Here is a 25,229-nt window from a genome sequence, read left to right on the forward strand (position 1 = left end):
CTCTGCCCTTGAAGAAAATACTGTCTTGAAAACTATAATGTGTCAAAAATGCAAGCGAGCCATGGAGACTTGACTTGCAACATACCCAAGTACAATGCATCAGTAAGGTTATTACGATGAAAAGAAGATGCAGAAAAATTCTGTCCAGAGATTTAGACTGACATTCTAAATGTCAAACCCTTGATGCTTTTGGAGTCCTTGAACCAATTAGAATAAACCTTTGTAACAATTTGTTTTGCCTTGTACTGCTTTATCATTTGATACTTTAATGAGTCATATGTTCTTCTTATCAAGTTTTACCATCCCCCTTTATACTTATTTATGCCAACAATTTAATCTTACTGGCTAAAGTATTGTTTGTGTTAGAAGAACTGACACTTTCTCAAGAGTGGCTTATACCTTTCTCTGCCTCTTCCTGATAAAAGTAGGTTTCACAAGGTTCAACATGTTCCTCCTCTGTAGTGTAGCTGAGCAGTAGTTACTCAGCTTTGCGAGGGTTAGTTCCTCTGCTAATAATTAACAATTTCCCCCCATATTCTTATTTTTAAGGTACTTTTTAGTAAGTGTCGTATTCAGAAATAACTCAAAATAGTATCTGTTTACTTGTTTCTTAAGCTAAAGCTACAGCTGTCCTGTACTGTGTGTCTTGTCCTTTTAAAGCTGGAGCTACAAAATCCACTTTTGTTCCAGAGAAGAGAACTGTCAATTACTAGTATTTAATAAATCAGATAATTGAGCATTTGGCTTTTTGGCTGAGTCATAAAAACCAAGCTGTTCCTCTCAGTGGATATAATTAAATAGCCCCCAAATTAAGTCATTGGTAGGGTTGCCAGATAATATACAGGATAATATACAGGATGTCCTGTATATTATCAGGATATAATTTTTTTTAGCATAAAGTGCATGTTTCATGCAATATTTGAGACATATTTATAAAAATTCTTTATTTGAAAGTTAAATTTAACTGGACATTTTGTATTTTTTCCCCCTAGATCTGGCAACTCTAGTTACTGTTTATTTACCAAACAAACTACGGAGAACCTTTAGGTAAAATCTGACATCAAGTTGGTTTAGCTCAGAAGCACTCCCTTTCGGGCAGACGTAAAGTTTCAAAATTTTGGTAGTGACATCAACGCTATTCAGAAATAAATGTAACTCTGCAAGTTTTGAAATTCATAGATGTATATTTGGAAGCCCAGCTTTAAAAAGTGGGGGAGTACCTTAAAAAAAAAGTCATGCCCGACACAGGGTTCCTAAAAAGAAAAGAAACTTAGGTCTGGAGAACTTTTCCAGAGAGGGTGGGAGTTACCGCTGCCGTCTTCCTCGCGGTTTAATGAGGGGAGAGCGCGAGAACTGAGCGAGCCAATTGGCGATGAGCAGGAAAAAGCTGGGTGCGTGAAGCCAATCAGAGACGAGATGGGTGGGGCTAGCCTCCAGAAAGGGGCGGGCTCCGATAGTATGTGCCCCCGAGGCCGGGACTCAGCCAATCGGAACCGAGTAGGGCGGGGCTGGACTCCATCAGGGGGCGGTCTCGGTGAAGAAATCTGCTCCGCAGGCGCGTCTTTCAGTCTCACCTGCACCTGTATCTGCACCTACGCTTATCACCCAGCAGGCCGGACGCGGACGCGTGACGCTTGCTCCACTCGTCATGGCCTTCCCAGGTTACGGAGGAGGGGTGAGTCCTGGCCGCCTCACCGCGGCATCGCTCCCGCGGGGTGTAGCGCCCCTGGTGGCGGTGCCAACGTACCGGGTCCGCCTGCAGCGCCTGAGTTTTGTCTCTGGTACTTGGTGGCACCGGCAGTCCGCGCGGAGCTGGAAGCCGGCCAGGCTGAGCGTTCTAGACTCCGAGGCGTGCCTTTGTTAGTTAAGTTGTGAAGTGATTTTAGGAATTTAGTCACTGGAACAGCGGGGGGGAGGGGGGGCGGAAAGCACCCTTTTCTTGTTCCAGTCATCTTTTGTTGTGCGCCCCCCGACCCCGCCATATGCCTCTCAATTTTGCTGGACATCCTCTTTCTGACTTTTTTGACTACTTCTTGTTTAACGTACTCATATTGCTTATGAGTAAATTAAGATGTGCTAAATGCCTTCTAATCTTTACTAGTCTGCTAAGTGTAATCTGGTCTTCTAGACTTTCTATGGTTCGGGGCGATTACTCTTTTCTTACATAACTTTATTTTGTATCACCTTTGAGAGTTGGAAATTATAATTGTAGTATCCTGGTGTCTAGCGTTTTCTTTTAAGAAGGGAACCCAACCTTCAGTATTTATGTCAATGATGTCCTAAGTGGATGAGCACACTTTGTGTTAACAAAATGGACAGGAGGGATGACCCACTGGGGTCTGAGTAGAAAATAATATACAGTGTATTTACAATTTAAATTGTACGTGTTTTTACCTAGGAAGAGAAATTGAGCTTTACTAATATTTAATATAAGACTTAACACTTGCCCTATTTTCTCCTGGTCCCTTCTACTTTACTATATGTACCTTTCATCTGTCCTTAAACTTAGTAAGACAGTTTAAGGGGCCTGAGGAAGATAAAGCCTTCTTCAAAAATCAGTCATGGTAGTGTAAACCCATGGGACTTTAAAAATTTTTCACACTGATATAAGTTACAGGGAGTATCCTGAGGAATGAGGTGGAGTTCTACACAATGGCCTCTCAGTTAGCTTCCTTTCAGCCTGCTGTGATTTATTACAATTTATATGTACAGTGTTTCTCTGGGGTTACAGGTCTTATAATCCAATTTAACGGAAGTAACCCTCCCAAAAGAGACCAGTAGTTTGAAAATTTCTAGGAATAAGCTAGAAATCAAAGATAATATTAAAAATTTTTAAATGTGCAAAACAACGTGAAAATGACATTGCTAACACTTTTAAGTCCAAGCTTTTCTTCAGTCATATTACCAGATAATAACTGTGACAATATAATAATCAGTTTTGACTCATTTGGCACTATCAAGAAGACAACTTAAAACTATTTTTATGGATTAGCCTTCCATAATTGCTAAGAGTTCCAGTTCTCCTCATGGGCTTCTTCATGCTAGCTTTGTTTTAAGAGAAACAGAAACGGCCTCAATGTCTTAAGCCTGGAAATACATGGTGCAATTTCTGCTGTATTCTATCAGGTAAAACAGATCCAGCTCGGATTCAAGGGAATGGAGAAAGTCTGGCTTTGCATGGGAGAGATGGCAAAGAATTTGCAATCGTCGTTACTCTTACCACCACTACCAGTTAATGCTGCTTCTTGGGAAGGTTATTCATAAGGCCAGATGCTTTGTGTAATACTGCTTCCCTTACTTTGATTTAGGAAAAAAATATGTGTTTAACCTTCGAGGAACAAATGGAGATGCCATAGTAGAAGGTCCGCAATCTTTTGGCATCACCTCTCAACATTAGCTTTTCACTAATATTCATATATTTAGTTCAGCCTCTTTGCTAATAAAAATTTTTTTCAGTTTTTCTTCCTTACGTGAAGCTTAAGTTGGCGAGAGTCTTTAATAAACCCTAAATTCTTGGATATGCACTAAGAATTGGTTGCCCTACAAGTCCTTGGAGGCCTTGGAATCAATGCCTACATGTTGGTTATTGCCATATTCCCTCTGAGCAAAAGCTGTGGGAGTTTTGCTGATCCTTTTATCTCTGGATTTAGACTTGTCCTCAGATATTGGCCAGGAAGGTTCCTTCTATCAGTAAAGTGATTTAAAAATAATATTTTTTGCAACATTTTGATTCTTTATTAAGTTTGACCAAGTTTTCCTAGCTTGACATTATGATAAATAGGACTTTTTTCCCCCTTGAGTCAATATTTCGAATTTATATAATTTTAGAAGATCTATTTCATCTACATTTTCAAATATATTGGTAAAAAGATATTCATAGTAGTAGATGATATATATTTTTTAATTTAAATTCTATTTGTGGTTATATACTCTCCTTTTTTTAGTTCCTCATCTTGGTCTGTCCTTTGATGACTGTCTCTTCAAATGAGCAACTTTTAAACAATCACAGCTAATTAATTTTTATTTTATTTTATTTTATTTTGGTATTTAATCTGTAGTGTTATCTTAATGTTTACTGTTTTCTTTCTTGTACTTCATTGGTTCAGAATCTAGGTTTTGACCTAGATTCTTGAGGACATTTCCTGGAGCTCCAGTACTTCCTCATACTTTTGCTCTTAGCACATCCCACCTGCTAGGGCTTTTCAAAGTACTACAAAAGGCCTCTTATCTCTTGTCTTTTTCTCCCCTTATCTTAAATTCTTTTCTCTTTTTGCCTTCTGGCAATCTCTGCTGATACTTAATGAATGCAGGCGAAGTACAAATTAGCAATTGCATGATAGTCCCCAGGAATGTAAAGTACAGCACCGGGGAATGTACTCAATAATATTATAATAACCTCAGTGTCTGGAGAGTACTGTGATTAACGGGGAAATCACTTCGTAAGTTACATAAATACCTAACCAGTGTGCGGTACACCTAAAACTAACATAATACTAAAAGTCAACTGTAACTAAAAAAAGTTTAAAACACAACACTGTATAAAAGAGGAATATGTGAAAAATATTTTTGTTCAAAATGGAATAAAGAACAATCTTGATACTTCTTTCACCTTCAGACTCATAAAGATACTGAGTTAAATATCTTTATAGAATATTAAAAATCTATACCAAGTTCCAAAGTGAAAAGAGAGAAACCGGAGCTATATCAGGAAACAAACAGTAGGTGGCCTCCGAGGTCAGACTGTGTTTTTGAATCATGCTCTACTTCTCCCTCATTATTTGACCTTAACCAATTCAGGAAAGTTCCTGAAGTTTCAGGTACTCAGCTGCAAAAAAAGACATAGTATTTTTAATACCTCATGGAGTTGTTGGAAAGTCAAATCATATAATAGATGGAAAGTACCTGGAGTACATGGGATTTAAAAAGCTCTCAATAAATATTAGCTGCATTCTATTATTATTGGTATTGCTGTTATTCTTATTAGTTTTGAAAAGGAACATGATTGGAATTATCACTTATTGATCTATTCATTGCTGTCTTGCTTTTTAAAAAATGTTTTGTTTTGTTTTTTTTCCAATGGAGAGGGTGTTTTGGCCCTGTGCAGTTTCCCTTGATTTATTCAGTTTCATTGTATTGTACCGTGTGTTCTTCTAAGTAGGTATCTTGAGTTATACTACTTGTCAGTTTTCCTGTAGGTGAAATCATCTTAGATTTTTTTACTTTTTGTTTATTTCAATGATGATCATAGTGAACACTTTTAAAATTGTGCCTCATGTTCATCTATTAGATTAAGTTCTTAGTGGCTAGAGATTTCTTTTTATCATTCACAGTTCTTTTAATGCTGGGTGATGTGTTAATGAAAGGAATTAAGTCCTAATGCAGAACATCTAGTATCTAGCTAACAGCTTCCTTGAAAATAAATTTGGAAGCTTTCAGTAACTCCATTTCTGCATTTCAATGGACTATGCATAAATATTTTCTTTTAAACCAACTTTAGTGGATAATAGGTAACATTTGTAATAACAGCTTTCTCCTTTTCACTCTTCTAGTTTGGAAATTTTAGTGGTCAGATGCCTGGAATGCAGATGCCAATAGGACAGCCAGTGCCAGGAACAGGGCCATATGTGCCCCCTGGTGGATACTACGGATACCCACCTTATTCACACAGTTATTTCCCAGGGGAAGACCCCATGTGGACGTACTTTACTGCTGTTGCTGGGGAGGTAAGATGCTAAATACATTGTACAAATACCAGTTTTTGAAAATGATTACTGTTTGAAAGAAATGCTCACTCTTACTTAGTGTATTATTTTAAGTGTATGTCAAATTTGTATTTTAAACTTATCCAGACTCATTTTCTTCCTGAGATCAGAGATGAGGGTAGTCATTTTAAGAAGTGTGTTAGCATGATGCATGACACATAGTTCATTTAACTAAAAGTGGAAACAGAGTGGTATGGGAGATTGAGCCAGAGAGGATTTGCAAAGAGACCTACATGTACAGATTGGTGGCATCATTAAGTTGCCATACAGTGATGTTCTACCTAGCCCCAGACTTCTATAAAACAACAGACCCTTGTTTGTTTAACCTCCTCTAATAGCGTTTTTTAAAATTGTTTGCTGCTAAGTGTAATCCTGTTACATTATACCATTTTTATGGTATAATGCATAATATGAGAATAAATATTATCCAAAACTGACTATATACTAAATCCACTTTATAAAATTACAACTTAAAAACATAGGAACTGGACATATATACTTAGAGACTTTTATTTGACTTCTAAACTATTTACTATTTTAGTAAAGCTGTTGTTTTTCTGACTGAACATTCTGTAAAAAGCACATGTAAAATCAAGTTTTATTCATATGTTAGATTTTAGATTTTTAAATTTAATCCACATTTGAATGAGGAATTCTGATATTTTAACCTTTTGAATAGTAAATAAACTTGGCCACAAACTGTCAGAAATAACTATAGTTTAACCAAGAAACAATAATTGTCTTTGCCAAAACAACTACCCTCCTTTGTACTAGATACGGTGCTAGGACTTGGCAATGCAAAGGTGAATGGAACGCAGATACTGACTTAGACTCTCTCTGACCAGTAAGAGAGACAGGCAGGTAGGAAATGCATGATAGAGGGGAAGGATTATAGCAACACCAGGAACATCCTCTGATGTTTATACTTGTTTTCTTTGCCTGCAGCATCACTGTCCATAATAAATATAATACAAGCCACAAATGTAAGCCACACATGGAGTTTTAAAGCCTGAGTAGTACATTTTAAAAAGTAGAAAGAAATAGGTGAAATTAATTTTAATAATATATTTTATTTAACCCAATATATCAAAAGATACTAACATATCAGTGTTATCAATGTAGAACTTCTTAACAAGGTATGTTCCTTGTTTTTTTGTTTTTGTTTTTGTTACTAAATCTTTGAAATCTATCTCAGTTCATACTAGCCCTATGTAAGTATCCAGTGAAACATATGGCTAGTGGCTACTGTTTGGACAGCTCAGATCTAAAACACTCTTTCTGCGATACCTGCAGAGCTTATTTCTTTGTTCAGATCTTTCTCAAAATTCACTTTATCAGTGAGGCTTTCCTTAACCATCTATATAAAATAGCATTGCCTCCTCCACAGGGCCCATTCACACATTCCTTATCACCTTTACTGTGCTGTATTTTTACCTTAGTACTTAATACTGTCAAAAGTAGTTTCTGCTTTGTTGTTTCTCTTCCACTACTAATATGTGAACTATGAATGTGAGAAATTTGCTTTTGATAATGTTTGATACCTAGTCCTTTTAACAGTGCTTATTCATAGTAGGTTACTCAATAAATTTTTTTTTAATGAACTTTTTATTTCTAAATGGAAGGTACTTGTTCAGTTCTTTCTTTGCATTTTCTTAACAGATGTGATTTGATGATTGCTGTATAAAATTAATTTCATCTTGTATGAATTTGTTCTAAAATTGCTGATTTTTGTGGGCTGTCTTTTTGAACATTCGATTTTTCATGTATTTTGATTGTTCCCACTGAGATTGTGCCCACTGTCTAAAAATACGGCAAATTATTTTTAAGTATTATTTTCTAACTACAGAATTTAAACTTTGTAAGCAAAATCACAAAAACATGCATGGCAGAGAAAGGAGCACTTAGATACTCTGTGCAGTGACTACTACATGGATGGTTCATTGAAAAGTGCTTCCCAGTATTAATTCCTTTAGACCCATTGGAATTTTTCTTATGAGGAACTTCATGCTAAAGATAAGAATATAAGTATTTATAATACTTCTTAGGAGTAGTTTGTAAAAGTTTTTTTTTGTTGTTTCTTGGATCTCTTACAAAGTACACATTTTAAATTTGTCTTCTTGATCCTTTCTCAGAGCTGTTGTTTTGCATTTGTGACAGTGTATTGAATATTTGAGGTTTCCAAGTAAATTATTCTCCTGTTTTTTGTTTTTGTAGAAAATAAGATGAGGTACTGAAACATGAGACTATTCAACCTGTTTCACTTCCATTGGGGTTTCTTATTTGCATTAAAAACTTATTTCCCATATGTTCAAACCAAGAATGTTTGAGCAATAATTAGAAGTATACTAACAAAATGTAAGGAACTCTAAAATTTTGCTGGGTGTAGTATTGGTGGAGGGAAAAGTTATTTTCTCCTTCAATATCCTTTAGAAATAATCTCCCACTAAAATAGGCATGAAAGGAAAGTTTTTGAGACTTCTCTGGAGATATTTTAGGCATTTTTCTAAGAATTTTAAGTAAAGGTACAGTGTTTGTCACAAGATACATGCTTTGAGCTATTATAGTACAGAATGATTATGCTGTTTTCCGGAAGTGGATAAAATAAATTATATTTGAAATGCTTGATAAATTAATATAATATAATTTGATTGTGAAAACAATCCTATTTCATGTGTTCTTTAATATGCCTTTGCTGTCAATAATTATAAATTATTTTGTAATTGATAGTCGAGTAATATTTGGAAGATAACATTTATTAATTGGCCTACAATAGACAATTAGTGTTTTTATACAACTGTACATTAAATCAAGGTATAATTATTTTTAACAGGATGGTGAAGTGGATGCAGAAGAACTTCAGAAATGTTTGACACAGTCTGGAATTAGTGGAACTTATTCTCGTGAGATCTTTTTTTCCCACTGTTGAAATTGAAATGGAAATTCATTTTCTAATGTTTTGTCCCCATACTTAAAATACTTAAAGTTTTTTTTATCATAGATATACATGCACATAGTTTAAAGAGTCAAATAATTCTGCAAAGTGTGTTATTAAAATAACTAACTGTTCATTGTTCATTCCTATCTCCCAATGTTACCCACTCATAAAGGAAAACTTTCAACTTTTTCAGCTCATTATTTTGAAATTTGTCTCCAGATCTCAAAATAGCCTGCTTTTTAATCTTTATTGATTTTCAGTTTTGATTATTATCAATTGTAATCCTGCTATGGAACATGAGGATTTAACTCTCAACCTTAAACTCACCTTTGTCCCCACACTCCACACAGGAACCCTTCACATCCTCCCATTCATTCAGTACGCTATATGGTAATTTACATTAGATCAATAATCAGTATTTGCTTTATTGTTACTATCTAAATTCTCTTCTTGTATCTTATGATAGATATGATTAATTTTTTGTTTCACATCACTTTATTTTCCTGATATTAATCATCATCCTTGAGCTTTGTGTTGGGCTTTTCTCTCTGCAGAGCTATCATACCGGCATCCCATCACCATTATTCAGGAGCTGTCTTTCCTTTCTGTGCATCTCCCCTTTATTTCATCTCTTGTCATCTTTTTAAGTTCTATAAAGTATAACATTAATTAGCTTCTTAATAAAAGAGTTACATGGGAGGTAAATTTTTTGAGCGTTCATCCGACAATGCTTTCATGCTTTCCTCAGAATTAAGTGATTGGCCAGGTGTAAAACTCTATAAGTTATAAATTATTTTCACTTAAAATCTTGAAGATATTGCCCCATTGTTTCTAGCCTCCATTGTTGCTCTGTATGTCATTTGTCTTTCCTCTCTTGAGGCCTGTGAAATCTTTGGTCCTTCTCTGGTAGTTCACAGGGATGTGCCTAGTTATGTTGTGTGGGGAACACTGTGAGCACCCCTATTCTGGGAACTCATTTGCTTTAGTTCTGGGAAATTTTCTTCAATGATGTTTTCTCCAGTTTCTCTTTCTGGAATGCCTGTTATTTGGAATGGATCTTATCTTTTCTCTCCTATTTCTTGTTTTTCTTCATTTAGAGAGACATTTCCTTATCTTTATTTTCTAAACCTTCTATTGAGCCTTATCTGCTATCATGTTCTTAAGATACAAAAGCTTTTTCTTTTTTTCATGGATGTGTTGTCTTTCCTTATCTGTCTGACACTATTAAAGTTTCTTTTTACATAACTTTTGTTTCCAACAATTTTTTTTCCAGTTTGTGTGTTAGATTGTCTTTCATATCAGATGTCTTTTCTCAGGTCTCAGTGATCCTTGGATGGTCACAGTCAACTAAAATGCTAGTTAGAAGCTCTGAGGTCATGGTTAGTTATTGATTGTTGACTTCCGTGTCTGATGGTTAAGCTGGACCGTTTGTTGGGCAACACTGTTAGTATCTTTAGGGATTTTGTTTTGGGCTGGTTGTCCAGCTAATCTTTCTGTCTGGAAAGAAGGGGGCAGGATTCATCAGGGCTCTCAGTTTTCTGTAAATTGTCATTTCATTGCCTTGTTTTTAGTAGACAACCCTCTTCTGGAATCCTGCAGTCCGCAGACTTCTCCGGGGAATAAAACCCCAGACTTCTGCTGGGGTAGGAGCAGAGGGAGTAGCCCTCCACAGAGCTGGGGCCAGGAGGGGATTTGGAGCTCTAAATTCTTCTTAAGTTAGACGTTCAGCCACTCCTTCTGTTTTAATCTTACCTTCACACCTATTTACAGAAGTATTGCCAATTCTTAAACTTGGGGTTTTTTCCAGGATAACTAGGCTGCTTCTTGGCTTTTCTTATTGCAAGTTCAGGAAAACACTTCCTCAGATCTACATTAGTTAACTCATGTCCAACTATGTTTTTCATCTCGCAAAATTTTCTTGCTTTGTTTTTTTTCTTACTCTCTTTTTCTCTAAAAATATATGACTTAAAAATTAATATACTTTCTATTCTAATGGGGTATAGGGAGAGAGGGAAATGCCATAAACTTTACTGAAAATTCTCACTCTTATTTGTCAAAATATTTAATCATGTATACTTGATCTTATTTTGAGATTAAAGATATGCTTATTTGATGACTCAATTTTTACTATTCTCATCTATTCAGATTCTCCTACTTAATGAATGTGTGCTGTGTTATCTTTAGAGCAAACAGGTATCTTCTGCTTGACAAGTAATGGATAGCACTCCAGAGATTTCTTATGTAACCTTTGCCACACACCCTTTCCCCATCCCTGCTCCTGTAGTTTTTGTGTGAAGGAATGCAGGGTTCCAGTCCTGACTCTTCCACTTATTAGCTCTGTGAACTTGGTAACTTTTATCTTTCTGGGCCTAAATTTCTTTAATTATAAAATTAGGATTATAATGCATTTGGCATGTTTATGTGAAATCATGAAACACTACCTGGCTCATAGTAAATGCTCATTGAGAGTTGAAATTGTCTATAAGCACCTATTCTAACAGTGACACCGAATTAAACATTTAAGAAAATCAGCTATTTTAACTTGTGGAATGTTTTATATTTTTTTCTTAATGGCTCTAAAATTAGCTGAAATAATTTATTTCTTTATATAATGTCAAATACATCAAATAGCATAAACTAAACCAACTAATTTTAAGCATTTTTATGTATCTTAGTGAGCTACTAGGTACTATAATTTTATAAGATTGTGCTGATATAGTGTCTCCTTTATGAGGGCTATAATTAGTCTTGAGATAAATTATATACTACTAGAATATAATTATGATAAGTATTCGAGAAATTCTACTTAGTGAATCCTGTTATAGTTCTATAATTACAAAAAGGTTAATATTTCTAATAATCCCTGACTTTAAGGTAGTTTTATTTATTTCTTCTTCCTTTCTTTACCTCCTCCCTACCCCCAAGAAAAAAAATTGTTTCAGTTCAGAAGCTTACCTTCTCTTACTTGGTCAGTTGCGATAGTACTACCAAATGATTTGCCTACATCCGTTTCCACTTCATTTCGCAGTCTAGTCATCGTAAACTAATGGTGATTTAGAATTGTCCCTCAGCTCCTTTTTATACTTCAGTTACTTCCACCGTCTAAATCTTTAGGGTGGCATTCAAGACGTTCATGATCTGGCCCTCATCTGTCTTTCTGATATCATCATATGCCACTCCCTCACATATGCCCCAAACTCTAACCAAATTGCTAACTCCTTCAAGTTTGGTGATCTTAGTATATGTCAAACTTCTTCTTATAGCCCTTTTGTCATTTGTGTTAAGAAGACTAAAGCCCTCCTCCTCTCCAGCAATTTTCAGTTGCTTTATAATTGCTTATTTAATTACCCAAATCCCCTTCCTAAATGTGTATAGTTGGAAGGTAGTAGTAACTTTTATTATTATTGTTATTATTATAATAATTATGTTAGTTTATTATGGATGGCTAACCGTTAAAGTTTGCTCACTGGAGTGATTGTGTATTTTTGGCAATTTCGAATGTTTTAATTGGACAATAGTAGTTGTCATAATCTTACATAGATAAAATTGGGGAGACTCTAATTCAGATAATGAATATGTTTTATAGCCTTCAGTTTGGAAACCTGCAGAATTATGATTGCCATGTTGGATGTATCCTTGAATAAAAATAGAGAATACTTGAAATATACTATTGAGTAATTGCTTTTTGCATATTAAGGAAATTCTTGGTTATTGATGACCACAGTAAACTAGAGTTTAAAAATACTTGTAAGATTCTGTTTGAATACCAGCCTTTTCCAATTTTACATAGAAATTTATTCAAATGCTGATTTGGCTAACTCTTGCAAAAGCATCCCTTTTTTTTGGTCAATGATTTGGCATTTTGGGTTTGGTAAATTCTCTTTGGTATCAAAATTTATTTTTGTTAATAAAACTCTCAGAGAGATTACACAGGAAAAATGGGATTTAGTGAATTCAAAGAACTTTGGACAGCTTTGAATGCCTGGAAACAAAACTTCATAACTATTGATCAAGACCAAAGTGGCACAGTAGAGCATTATGAATTGAATCAAGCCATTGCTGCTATGGGTAAGAATATTAAAATTCTTTAGCATCCATTCAAATTATCTTTGTTCTTTGATCAGATGAATCTTAATTATTTGAATTTGCTGAGTAATAAAGGGATATATATATATATTATTTTACCAGCTATTGCTTAGTTTGATTTCAAAGTTGTAGGTAAATTCTGAGTAAAGATCTTTAACAAAAAATAATTTTATCCATTATTTTTAAAGAGATGAATTTTCATGCATTCTGAATAATAAAATAACATGCATTTTCTCTGAGTGTATTTAAATGTATTCCTCTAATTTTTAGTACTTACTTACCATTTATATTTTATTCTTTTGTAGCTTGCTAAGACTTCCAATTTGACAGCAAAGGCTTATCCCAATCAGAGATCTCTATATTATAACCTAGCTTTTTCAACAATAAAAAACGTCTTTTTTGTTTTTGTTTTTATTTTTCTTATGTAGTTTTGAACACACAGACATCAAAATACCTCCAAATGGGAAGTATGCATTTTAGACTATTTTAAAATAATTTAATTTTAGTTTATTAATCTCTGATAAGCTAAGGTTCTAAGTCTATTTTCTTTTGGAAAGGGATAATGTACAATGGTGTTTAACTTGCTTACAGTTAACAATATTTTTTAATTTTTTAATTTTTATTTTTTTATTTTTTATTTTTAGAGAGGGGAAGGGAGTGGGAAAGAGAGAATAGAAACATCCATGTGAGAGAGAAACATCCATTGGTTGCATCCCACAAGCCCCTATCTGGGGGCCCAGCCTGCAACACAGGCCTGTGCCTCAACCAGGGATCCAGTCGGTGACCTTTCAGTTCACAGGCCATCACTCAACCCACTGAGCCACAGCAGCCAGGGCTTAACACATTTTTTTAAAAACAATTTTATTTATTTATTTATTTATTTTAGAGAGAGGGGAAAGGAGAAAGAGAGGGAGAGAAACATCACTGTGTGGTTGCCTCTCACTCACCCCTAACTGTGGACCTGATGTGCAACCTAGTCATGTACCCTGACTGGGAATCAAACCAGTGACAGTTTGCAGGCTGACGTTCAATCCACTGAGCTCCAGCAGCCAGGGCTCTAAGTAGTTTTTTTAATTGTGTTTACCTTTGTGATTTTATTTATACTCATTTCTCAATAAAATACATTTGAAAGAAAATTAACTTTTGAAACTTAAACTCTGAGTCTAATGCAAATTTTTATCTCAAATTCCAATTTAAAGAAGTCAAAACTAGTAATTTGTTTTGTTTTATAAATATACATTTTAATTTAATAAATGGTCATTTTAGCATCAATCCTGGCTGTATAGACATGTATAGTTCAATTATGGAGCCTTAATTACTACTGGATTAAACTTTTTCCTTAATTCATAATGTTTAAAAAAACCTTTTGCAAAAAAGAAAACCACTAAAGAGTTCACATTGACAGTTGAACATAGCAAAGAGATATTCTGGATTATTCAGATTTAAGATCTTCATATATATTTTTAAATATTTAAATTATTTTGCCAAGAATGCTGTGGGAAATCATAAGAATTTTATTAGTGTCACATCGAGATCATAACTCCCTAATAGCTCAAAATGGATTTGTACATAACTACATTAGTTTGCATGTTTTACTTGCTGCTTCTATCAATTTATACCTTTCCTTTTACTTTTAGAAATTTTTCTGCATTACATTTTATTATGACTACACATAGAATTTTCTCCAATTGCATTATTTTAATTTTTTCCCCTTTTAATGGATTAGTGTCTTTTGTCCAAATCTCCTAACTCAGTAATAATAAAGACAATGCTCTGGGCCTTCACTCTCCACAATAAAGTGCACAAATATCATTAAATACATAAGACCATCTATAGGGATGCAGAAAATATTAATTTATATTTCTAATTTTTATTTCATTTTTAAATATTAGTTTTAGATATATTTTAAAATTAAATAATCAAACAGTGATACATGTATAGAATTTAAAACTAAATTAATGCACATATAGTAGAATGAATGATCCAAAAAGTTTTACTAAGAGTACAGAATCAAAAACTTGGAGACCATAGGCCTAGATAACAAAGAACCAAAGAAGGGTTACGGGGCATAAGGGAATAACATTTTTCTATTTCTTCTTCTTCTGAATAACCATGTTGATCCTCAAATTTTCTCTGGTTATAAAAGACACTTTAAGTAAAATATTCAATGGAAATACAAGATTTGAATGATAGCAAAGATCATTGATAATATTTGCTTTGATAGTCTTTGAAGAACCATGCAATTTACAGAATTGATTGGTGGAGAGGGTCAAAAGGTACAGATTTCCAATTATAAAATAAGTAAGTCATAGGGATGTAATGCACAACATGGTGAGCATAGTTAATACTATATTATATATTTGAAAGTTGTTGAGAAAGTAGATCTTAAAAGTTCTTATAACAAGAAAACACAATGTACTTATAAGATAGATTATATAAGAAGCCAAATGATGAAAGTTATATTTCACATTTGTACTACGTGTGCTGACAGATGTTAACTAGACTTACTTTGGTGATTATTTTAAAATACATACAAATATCAAATCATTATGTTGTACACCAGAAATATAAAGTTGTATGTCAGCTATATCTTAATAAAAAATAAAAAGACAAAAACATACCTGGAGGGTAAAAAAATAAAATAAAGTTATAGAACTGAAATACTGAAGCATTAAAACATATGAAATACCCTAGACATTATTTCAAAATCAAAGTATATTTTTAAAAACAATTATTTTTTTAACTTTGACCTTATAAGTTAGAGTTATGATGTTTATGTACCACTATTAGTAATTAATAGTTGCTTTAATCAATTTAATATGAATGTGTTTTGTTTCTAACATTGTGTTTTGTTTTTAACATTTTTTTTATGGAATAAGTTTTGGAAGTTAAAATATTTTAGGACTTAACAAGAATGCAATGTTTGTTGTGGTCTTTTATGGTGTTTAGTTTAGAAGTATTGATTTATCATTCCCTTTTTACTAGGTTATAGGTTGAGTCCTCAAACATTAACTGCTATTGTTAAACGTTATAGCAAGAATGGAAGGATATTCTTTGATGATTATGTTGCTTGCTGTGTGAAACTTCGAGCATTGACAGGTATTGATTGTAGCTATTTTTCTTAAGTATAGCAAGTTTATAATATTGTATGTCTTTTCCCCTTTATTCACTAATAAATCTAATCAGAGTGTGAAGGCTTTAAATTTTTTGGAATATAAATAGTGAAAATTGTTATAGCTCAGTTTTGGAGGTTTTCTTATTGAGTGTGAATTTATTCATTTTTTAGTACCTGGGGACACTGTATTTGAAACTAGATTTTCAATTATAATAAAAAAATAATTTGTTTGTTCAAAGATTTCTTTAGGAGAAGAGACCACTTGCAACAAGGGATTGTGAATTTCATATATGAAGATGTGAGTATCTTGTGTGAACTTTTGATAGTTACACTGTGTTCCAGAAGTGTTCACAGTTACCAAAAACTGTTAAGTGATCCCTGGTACTAATAGTGGGAGTAATATATTTCATAGGCCATGTTCATTTTCTGTATTTTTTAGCTGAATATAAATATAAGATTCAATATTGGTACAAATACTGACAGTATTAAACATAAAAACTACTTTGAAATTTTATGAGTTTTTTTTTTTTTTTAATTTTTAATATTATTTATTTTTAGAGACAGGGAAGGGAGGGAGAAAGAAAAACATCAGTTGGTTGCCTCTCATACATGCCCCAATGGGGACTAAACCTGTAACCTACATATGTGCCCTGACAGGGACTCAAACCAGCCACCTTTTGCTTTGCTGGACGGTACCCAACCAACTGAGCCACACCGGTCAGGGCTATGACAGGTTTCTGACAGTTTAACTTCCAAATCATTTTCAAGGGCAAAACTACCATTATTTTTATGAAGAGTAGTTTACTTGTAGTGATCTTTCTTAGTTCTAATAGAGAGAGGAAATTTTCACCTATGATAGATTATAAAGCTGTTAATTTCTTATTTCAAATGGCTGCTATTAACCTGAATCCACTTTTTTCTAAAATTGATACTATAGGAAAATTTTATTTCACAAGTGTTTCAATGTTTTAGCATTGTTGTTTTGTTTTGTTTTTATGTGGAAGTTACAGGGTCAACATTGCCCTAGTGTATACTGGTTGAATTTTAAGCCTTGGAAAATCAAACTTTCTCATCTTGTGAAAATGCTTTTATGGAATATAATAAAAAACAGCATTTTATTGTTTACAGCTGATGATTTTGCTTATATATTATTAGTTTTTGCAGGGCACTATGACAATTTGAATGCCTAGAATTTGAAAGCTGAAGAAATACTGTGAATGTTTCTGCTTGGAAGAAATAAACTGGACTACTTTGAATTAAAGCTTTTGGTGGGGCTTTTCCATGTTTTTACTTGTTAAATCTCTTCCATTTATACTATAAATATATAGATAGATAGTTAATAATGTGTTTTTATTTTAGCACACTATTCAAAACAATAAAAGAGATGTTTTTGTATTTGGGATGTTTCTGCTTTTAGAAAAGTTATCACTATGGATATCTATATAATGTCATCAGTTATTACTATATGATTATTTTATATAAATATCTCTTAGCCTTAATTTTAATAACATAAACTTGGAGGAATGTATTTATAACATAGATTATATAAGAAGCCAAATGATGAAAGCCTAGATGAAACTAATTTATACTTACCTGAAGGTTACAAATTTTACTTTCAAATTTTGTTGGTATTTGAAGGTAAGCTAGAAGGGCAATCCTGGATTTTGTGCCATATTAATAATAGGGTTTGTTCTTAATCACATTATCAGAGAGCAGAAACTCATAGATCTTTAACTGTGAAGCAGAAAATTGTAGTTCATAATTTGTATTTTAAATTGTCTTAGGTGGATCATATAATAATAGTGAAATAAGACTAGGAGGCATGATTTTTCCTTTTTTATTCTTTACATTGTATTTTTTAATATGTTTTGTTGCCTTCTAAACAAAGTTCTTAATAAACAAGTTTTCTCTCTGCACTTTAATTTGTTACTGAAGACATAGGTTACCTAAAATGCCATCTTTTTCTAAATCTAGATTTTTCTGGAAGTGACACATTTTTAATGAAATGTCAACATTTACATTTGTCCTGTTAAACTAAATTGTTGTTTATATATAATGCCAACTGTTCATAAAGTTAAAAAAATCATGTGATATACCACTTTGTTTAAATGTTCATAAATTATAAGTTTGACTTTATTGACAACATTAGCTGGTGGTTTTGGCATTAAGAAACCAGTAAGGTTTTTGGCATCTGTGGGGTGCGGAACATGGTAGACACCACAGCAACATTTCTGAGTGGTATTTCTCTTCAGAGTGCAAAGTTGGGTCACCAGGTTTTTAGCATTTAAATTCCCTGGTATAAGCTATTATAATTAATCCAGCCCTTTTTCTGGCAAAACCTTAAATCCTTCTTAATGAAGATTTAATAAAACATATTTTTCTTACACATGAACTGAAGGTCTTCTCCAGCTTAAAGGTAAATACAGTAGTCCCCCCTGGTCTGGATGGATACATTTCAAGATCCTCAGTGATGCCTAAAACTATAAATAGTATCTAACTCTATATACTATTTTTTTTCCTCTACACACACACCTACAATAAAGTTTAATTTGTAAATTAAACACAGAAAGATTAATAACAGGATCCATATACTGTATTAAAAGTTACATGAACATGGTCTCTGTTTCTCAAAATATCTTGTTGTACCGCACATGCAGCATGGATATGCTGGCCAAGGAGATGATTCACATCCTGAGAGGAATGGGCTGGGGCATCTCAAGATTTCTTCACATTAATCAGAACTGTGCGATTTAAAACTTCTGAAATATTTCTGGAACTTTCGATATTTATACTTTCAGACCACAGCTGACCTCAGGTAACTGAAACCATGGATGTAGGGGCACTACTGTATAAACTGACATAATTTTAGTCCGGCTGGTGACCAAATCTATAGTTTTTATAAAACTGCTTCTTGAAGATGAGTGATTAGTAGTGTCTTGAAAAAAACCATTCTGTGAACTTATATAATTTTAAATAAACTTAAAAAATCCTGGGAAAGACATAATTATAGTCATTTGATATTGATAATTTTATATAATTAGCTGTCAAATTCACTTGGTCAGTTTTATAAAAATATGTATAAATCCATATAATTTGGCCCTCTGGCTGTTAATTTTTTTTCTTGATAATTGACAATGTGAGAGGGAATTAATTGAAACATAAGAAATAAAGAATTTTAAATAGAAGTGTTGTAGGAAAAAGCTAATGTAAGCATACTGTATGTCATTCACATTGAATAAGGACGACAATGTGACTCGGCAGCCTAGAACCTCAACATCCAGCTGACAGGTGCTCAAGCTACTGTACTGTTCTGAGGTCGCTTGTAATTTCCTTACCAGGAGGCTCTTCTTTGAGGTAAAACTTTAAAAAGGGCACATAATATTACTTTGTATTAGAACTCTACACAGTCCTCTTAACAGCAATTTTCAACCTTTTTCATCTCATGATACACAAACTAATAAAATTCTGTGGCACGGGCCTGGCAAAAAAATAGGTATAATTGTGATTCATTCCCACTGGACAGCTATTGTTATTTTGGCTGTTGTCATTTTTTTACTTGACAATCTAAGGGAAAAGAGGTTAGTGCCCCTTACTAAATAGGCAAGTAGTACATGTTTTAAAAATTCTGGGGGCACAACAGTTGAAAATCACTGCTCTAATCCTTTTCTAAAGGTGATCCTGTGACTTGGTCACAGGAGGTCTGTGAGAATGAGTTTCCATGGTTAGACATTGGAAATTGTTACCCCCTTCACAGAGCTTGATAAAGCCCAAGATACATAAAATCACGTTAATTTTATTTGACCCAGTTTATTTCAAACTTTTTTGAACACAGGACCCCTTTTACTAGCAAAAATAATATGCCAGCCAATCTTACATTATTGTTAGACAATTCTTTTGCACTTTCATTACATAGATAAACTTATAAAAACGTTAGTCATAGGGCATACTTTACTAGGATTTTTATACTGAAATGCAATATAGGCTTTTGATGTTTTAAAATAATTGATGTAAATTGACATCACTGAAGTAAAAATTAAGTAGTTTTATGATGAACATGACTGGAGTATTAATGTGTTAGTATGGTAGTTTGTACTGGTTAATTCATGCCTGGTTTTCTTATGATGTAAATTGAATAATGTACAGTCGTAAAGTCTAAGTGCTTTTATTTATACAGTAAACATGTTTCCATGTCATTTTGAGAATTTTTTTAATAAACATTCAAACAGCTTGCTGTAAAGTTTTGTATCATACAAAATCTGTTACATACATGAGATGCTTCAGTTAAAATAACAGTGCAGCAACACTTACACCTAAAAAACCGCCAAATAATGAAATGTCAAGTATTCCACTTCTATTTCCAGTGCCAGTTTACACATTTTAAATTACATTAAGGGGAAATCAATACTATTAGAATGTTAATTTGGTCCGCTTTAATTGTAATCTTAAGGACTGTGGTCATTTGATCTATTTAAGCATGCATTCGGAAACAAAAAGTAATAAAAATGTCAAGCTATGTTTGTTTTTGGAAAAGACATTTACACTGGAAGAAAGAATTTATTAATGTTTAAAACCTGTGGAATTAAAAGAAAAACAAAGACATCAATTAGTGATTTTTTTTCTTTAAAATATACACATCAAGGTTGCTTGTAATCTTGTGGCGTTACTAAACTGGACAAAATTTTGTCAGGAATGTGCTTTTCCTTTTTTATGTCTGACAACTTTATAGATGATGTTTTTTCTTATTTGTAGCAGTTTTCTGAGAAATTAATATGAATAGATTTGTGAAAAATCTAGTAAGTAAAACCTAACACTTCAGGTTAGCATATTATTTCTTTTTTCTTAAACTTTATAATTCAACCATGATGTTTTGTTTTAATTTTGTATTAAAAGGTCACAATTCTTTTGCTCTTAATTCAGTCACATACGTAGTAAATTAAGCACTTTGAAATGTACAATACTAAGGTATCTAAGAGTATGTCTAGACTTCATAATATTAAGTGATGCAGAAAAAAATCCATTTTGAACTTTTACAGTGATGAATGTAGAAAGGATTTTAAATGAATACTGTTAAAATATTTGTGATCTAGAATAAGGTCATAATACCATAATGTACCTATATTAAAATGTCCAGTAATTTAGAATACTGAGCACAAAATTTTCAACAAAACTGGGAAATTTTAAATATTTCTCTCTGACTATTGACTCGTTACTCGAATACTTGGAAATCTTGTGCTTTTGACTATTTCTTGCCGTGTCTTTTTTTTCTACTTGTTTCTAAAAAAGGTATTTTACTGGCAAATGAAAGAAGAGCCTTATATTACTCTACATTCCTTTTACCCAAGTAGCTTGGAAATATGCGGCTTTGTATATTTGTGAGCATTCAAAACTGAGATGTGCTTTATGTCTGAATACATAGTAAGTAGACCTTGGCAGCACTCATACATAACTATGATGTGCATAGAGTTAGGGATTGAGGAGGTCCTTGCCTATGTACTACCTGTCGTTTTAAGGTGCACCACTTGCAACATCAGAGATGGTGGCAATTTGGAAAGATTACAGGAAATAAAGATTTCAGCTAGGTCATCATTTAAAGCTATGCCAAGAACTGGTACCTTCTGATAACGTGTGTGTGGGTGTGTCCAACCTTTTTTCTTTAACATAAAAATATATATACTTTACAGATACATGCAGTCATTTGCATTTTAGTTGGCTGTATTTAATCATATTTTATCTTGCTATGATTACTGAAATTTCAAAGGATAACCTGAGCAGTACTAGTATAATTGTTCTAGAGACTAACTAAAGACCCATATTCTTTTGAAAACTACAGGCCACTTAAAAATAACTTTAGAATTAACTGAACTTTTGGATGCATATTTCATTTCCCAAAGCTATATAAATTACAGTACTCCCAAATTTATATTATGAGATTTCAAGTTCTTAAATGTTAAATTTTTTCATACGTTGAGTCTCATTTTCTAATCAGCTTCACTATGGATAACAATAGAATACTCTGCTAATCTGTATTTGGTTTAGTTTTTCATTTATCAAGTAGGGAAATATTCTCTTGGATTTTTAAGTCTTAAAAATGAATGATCAGGAATCTAAACCACTAAACAGTCTTTAACTTAGTAAATTTCCACATCAGGACCAACAGATTTTCTTTAAAAGATTTTCTTGAAGTTTGATTTTTTTCTTATATGACAGATTAATGATGCTAGGGGGCAAATTAAGAATGTATGAAACTTAGGCAAATGAGAATAATGTTATTTGGGTGCATTCTTGATGAAAAATCAATCAAGCATACACTGTAACAATTTTGTTTCAAACGTAAGTTTAAGCTTCTTTAGCCATCAAATTTTAAATGATCAAATGTTTTAGTAAATGACTTGTATTCTTGATTGGCAGTAATAGCAATTTTTTTTGTTTCTTTAATTTTCGATGTAATGCTTTTATCACTCAGTGCAGTTCACTAGTGTCCTAGTGGAACTCCGTGAAACTGGATGCACTGTTACAATGATGTGATTTCATGAAATACATCAGCACCACCATGCCTTATCTAGTACTGTGCCTAGGAAAATGTTGGAAATAGTTGGCTTCTTTAATGAAAGTACCGCTACCTAGCTATTGAGATTTACTTTCTTTTTCCCCAAAATAATTTCTTTTACAAATTCTTGAATTTTCATGTATAAATAGATGAGAAATTATATGCTTTGTTCTTAAATTATGTATATATGCTATATTTTCAGTACAACTTGTACACTTTCAGCTACCAAAATGTGCAATCATTTTTACATGAAATTTACATTTTTTATATTTACAGTTATTTGTAGAAGGTTATTGCAAAACTATTGTGCAAGTAGGTTACACTGTCAATACCACATACCAATCTTTGAAGAAAATATCTACTGAAAAATAAATATTTCTGCACAAAGTATTTCAAAAGCGTCATGATTTCATGCTACATTATGTGCATAAAGACTAGGAAATAGTATGTGTTTTGGTAGAGTGTTTCATTACCTATAAAGCATTTCAAGGTACTTACTACTTAACCAATGCAAGTAAGCTTCTTTATATCAGACAACTGATATTTTCAAGTGATCATAGATTATTTTTTAAAATCTATTTAACTGGCAAACATTCTGTTACACATTTTTCTATCAAAATTGTAGAATGCATATTTTAGCTAAAAAGAGGTAATGTGCCTTTAGTTAAAATCAGTAGGTACCTATGGGATAAAAATGAGGGATTTCTCAGTATGTTTATCATTTAATGTTTGGGAAAAAATGTCTTGGCAGTTAAAAACTTGTAATTATGGGGGCATTTTGATGAAACTGAGAAGTAAATTATAAGATTACTGATCCTCAAATTTTACTCCTAAATAAGGATAATGGAATGGTGTGGAGTTTTCTTGTACAGTCAAACAATGTAATGTCAGCATGGAAAAATATATATAGTTTAAATACTAACAGTTGTGATTATTTTCAGTTTAAAAACAATAAAAACAGGAAGTAAAAGGAATATAGATTAAACGTATAGCAATTCATTTTCAGCAACTAGATCTACCAATTTTTTTTCTTACCATGGAAAGGATTCGGAGGAAATAATTATTTTAGATATGCTGATAAGGTGATAAATTTTATTCTTAGAGAATATATAATGGGGTCTTAAACTAACATTTGGATAAGGACATTGTTCTTTTAAGGCATTTTGGAGCCATTGCTGGAGATCAACCTCCAAAAGGATCTTGTAAGCAACCTCTATAGATGCATATTAAACCTGACAACAAATGCCACTCTCCCCTGACTTGGTTTCTGCATCTCCTGACTAGGAGAATTGGAAAGGTCAGCTGTGATGACCTCTTGAGAAACTATGCAGTCCCAAATGTGCCCCTGCCTCCCTAAGTTTGTGGAATGAATGATTCGTAATGCTAAAACCCTGGAAAACCATTGCTTCAACATTGCTCATTCTTGGTTTTCTTCTTAACTAATTAGAGCATGGGACTCCCCTAGAGGGTAAAATTATAAGTCTAAGTTTTAACTGCGCAGAGAGTTAAATTAATAACAGTATGAAATATCTAACCCAAATAAACTTTAGATTTCAGATGGCATTTTATTTGGGCCTGGAAATAGGTAACATTTTTTGGTGGAAAGCAAAAGGTGTTACAGGAGTGCTTTTAATCATAAAGGGAGAGCAGCTGCATTACTGCCTTTTATTATTGGTTGCAGGAGTTAAACCTGGCTTTCAGCAAGAACTCAGATGGAGGGAGGAGTCGGACTGTTTTTGCTACAACCCATGGGGAAAGTGACAGTGATTTTAGATATTAGATCTTTGGCTGGGACAAAGGGATGAACTTTGTAAATTAAGGTAATTGTTTTGGTCACCTGTACGTCATTTAACCATTGGATCTTCTGATGTTTATGCCTGAGTAATCGCTTCTTGATATTCAGGCTCTTTTTAAGCCAATATCCTGTGGGAAGTAATGCTCCTAATCCTGACTCTTGATTTAGACTTTAATATCAAGCAAATTTATGTAAAGGATTTAAAAAATAAAGGGGTGTGTCATGCTGTAATTTAAACAAGTTGGATGCTAGCACATTGTTCCCCATCTTCCCATTCCTTTATGCTTAGTTTTTATAAAGAAGTAGAGCAGCTTTATGTGGAAAGCTGGAGTTTATGCATGTCATACCAAATGTTGCAGCTGAAGCATTCACTAATCAAACAATCAGATCTAAATTCCTCACCTGCCAAATCCTCTCTCCCTACAAATGAGCAGTGTCTGGTAAATTTACTCCGAATTTCCCTAGAGTTTAAGCTGGCAATCCTTATGAAATTTGTAGCAGCTGCAAAAAATGTGCCTAAATATGGAAATAAAATTCCTAAATCATCTTCTGAATCAGTTAGTCTTCTCTCTCTCTCCTGCTAAACAACCCCAAATACTCATTAAATGGGGATATAAAAAGCATCAGTTAGTCCCCAAATTTCTATCTGCGTAACACCAAACGGATTGGGAAGCTGATTAAAATTACTGCCCTTGTATAGAACGGACTGGTGATCTTGATATCTATACTTCATCACATTTTGGTGTTTCAAAAATTAAGCAGGGATTAACATGCCCATGCCTACAGATTGCTTCTCACACAGATTTTCAATTTATGTGATCATTTAAAAATATATGGGGAGAATTTTAAGGTCACTTTAATTTTCAAGAGTGCAACAGTTTTTGTAAATTTAAATTGTATTTTACACTAATATATTAGTATAAATGTTAAAGGTAAATCAGTAGATTATATTTCTATCCCTCAGATTATATTTCTATCCAGGGAGATAG

At 33.2% G+C, this 25,229-nt stretch overlaps 1 protein-coding gene across 2 annotated transcripts; it reads left to right on the forward strand.

Moving 5' to 3' along the window:
* The first annotated feature begins 1,534 nt into the window (after nucleotides 1-1,534).
* Nucleotides 1,535-18,533, forward strand: GCA (grancalcin). Of its 2 annotated transcripts, none has more exons than XM_090280351.1 (8): nucleotides 1,535-1,675; nucleotides 5,550-5,723; nucleotides 8,593-8,662; nucleotides 12,284-12,327; nucleotides 12,618-12,765; nucleotides 15,769-15,882; nucleotides 16,138-16,196; nucleotides 17,054-18,533. In XM_090280351.1, the coding sequence occupies exons 1-8, from the start codon at nucleotides 1,649-1,651 to the stop codon at nucleotides 17,078-17,080; spliced, it is 663 nt and encodes a 220-aa protein (XP_090136477.1). In that variant the 5' UTR covers nucleotides 1,535-1,648; the 3' UTR covers nucleotides 17,081-18,533. The 2 variants fall into 2 exon arrangements, with proteins under 2 accessions (XP_090136477.1, XP_090136471.1); XM_090280345.1 differs by having other exon boundaries at nucleotides 1,593-1,675; nucleotides 17,063-18,533.
* The last annotated feature ends 6,696 nt before the right edge of the window (nucleotides 18,534-25,229 follow it).

The sequence above is a fragment of the Furipterus horrens genome, unplaced genomic scaffold (assembly GCF_987537825.1).
Source record: "Furipterus horrens unplaced genomic scaffold, mFurHor1.1.pri manual_scaffold_1, whole genome shotgun sequence".
NCBI lineage: Eukaryota > Metazoa > Chordata > Mammalia > Chiroptera > Furipteridae > Furipterus > Furipterus horrens.

Coding starts and splice junctions, on each gene's coding strand:
- GCA (XM_090280351.1), top strand. CDS start 1,649: ATGGCCTTCCCAGGTTACGGAGGAGGG. Junction 1,676..5,549: donor TCCCAGGTTACGGAGGAGGG/GTGAGTCCTGGC, acceptor TCACTCTTCTAG/TTTGGAAATTTTAGTGGTCA. Junction 12,766..15,768: donor TCAAGCCATTGCTGCTATGG/GTAAGAATATTA, acceptor CCTTTTTACTAG/GTTATAGGTTGAGTCCTCAA.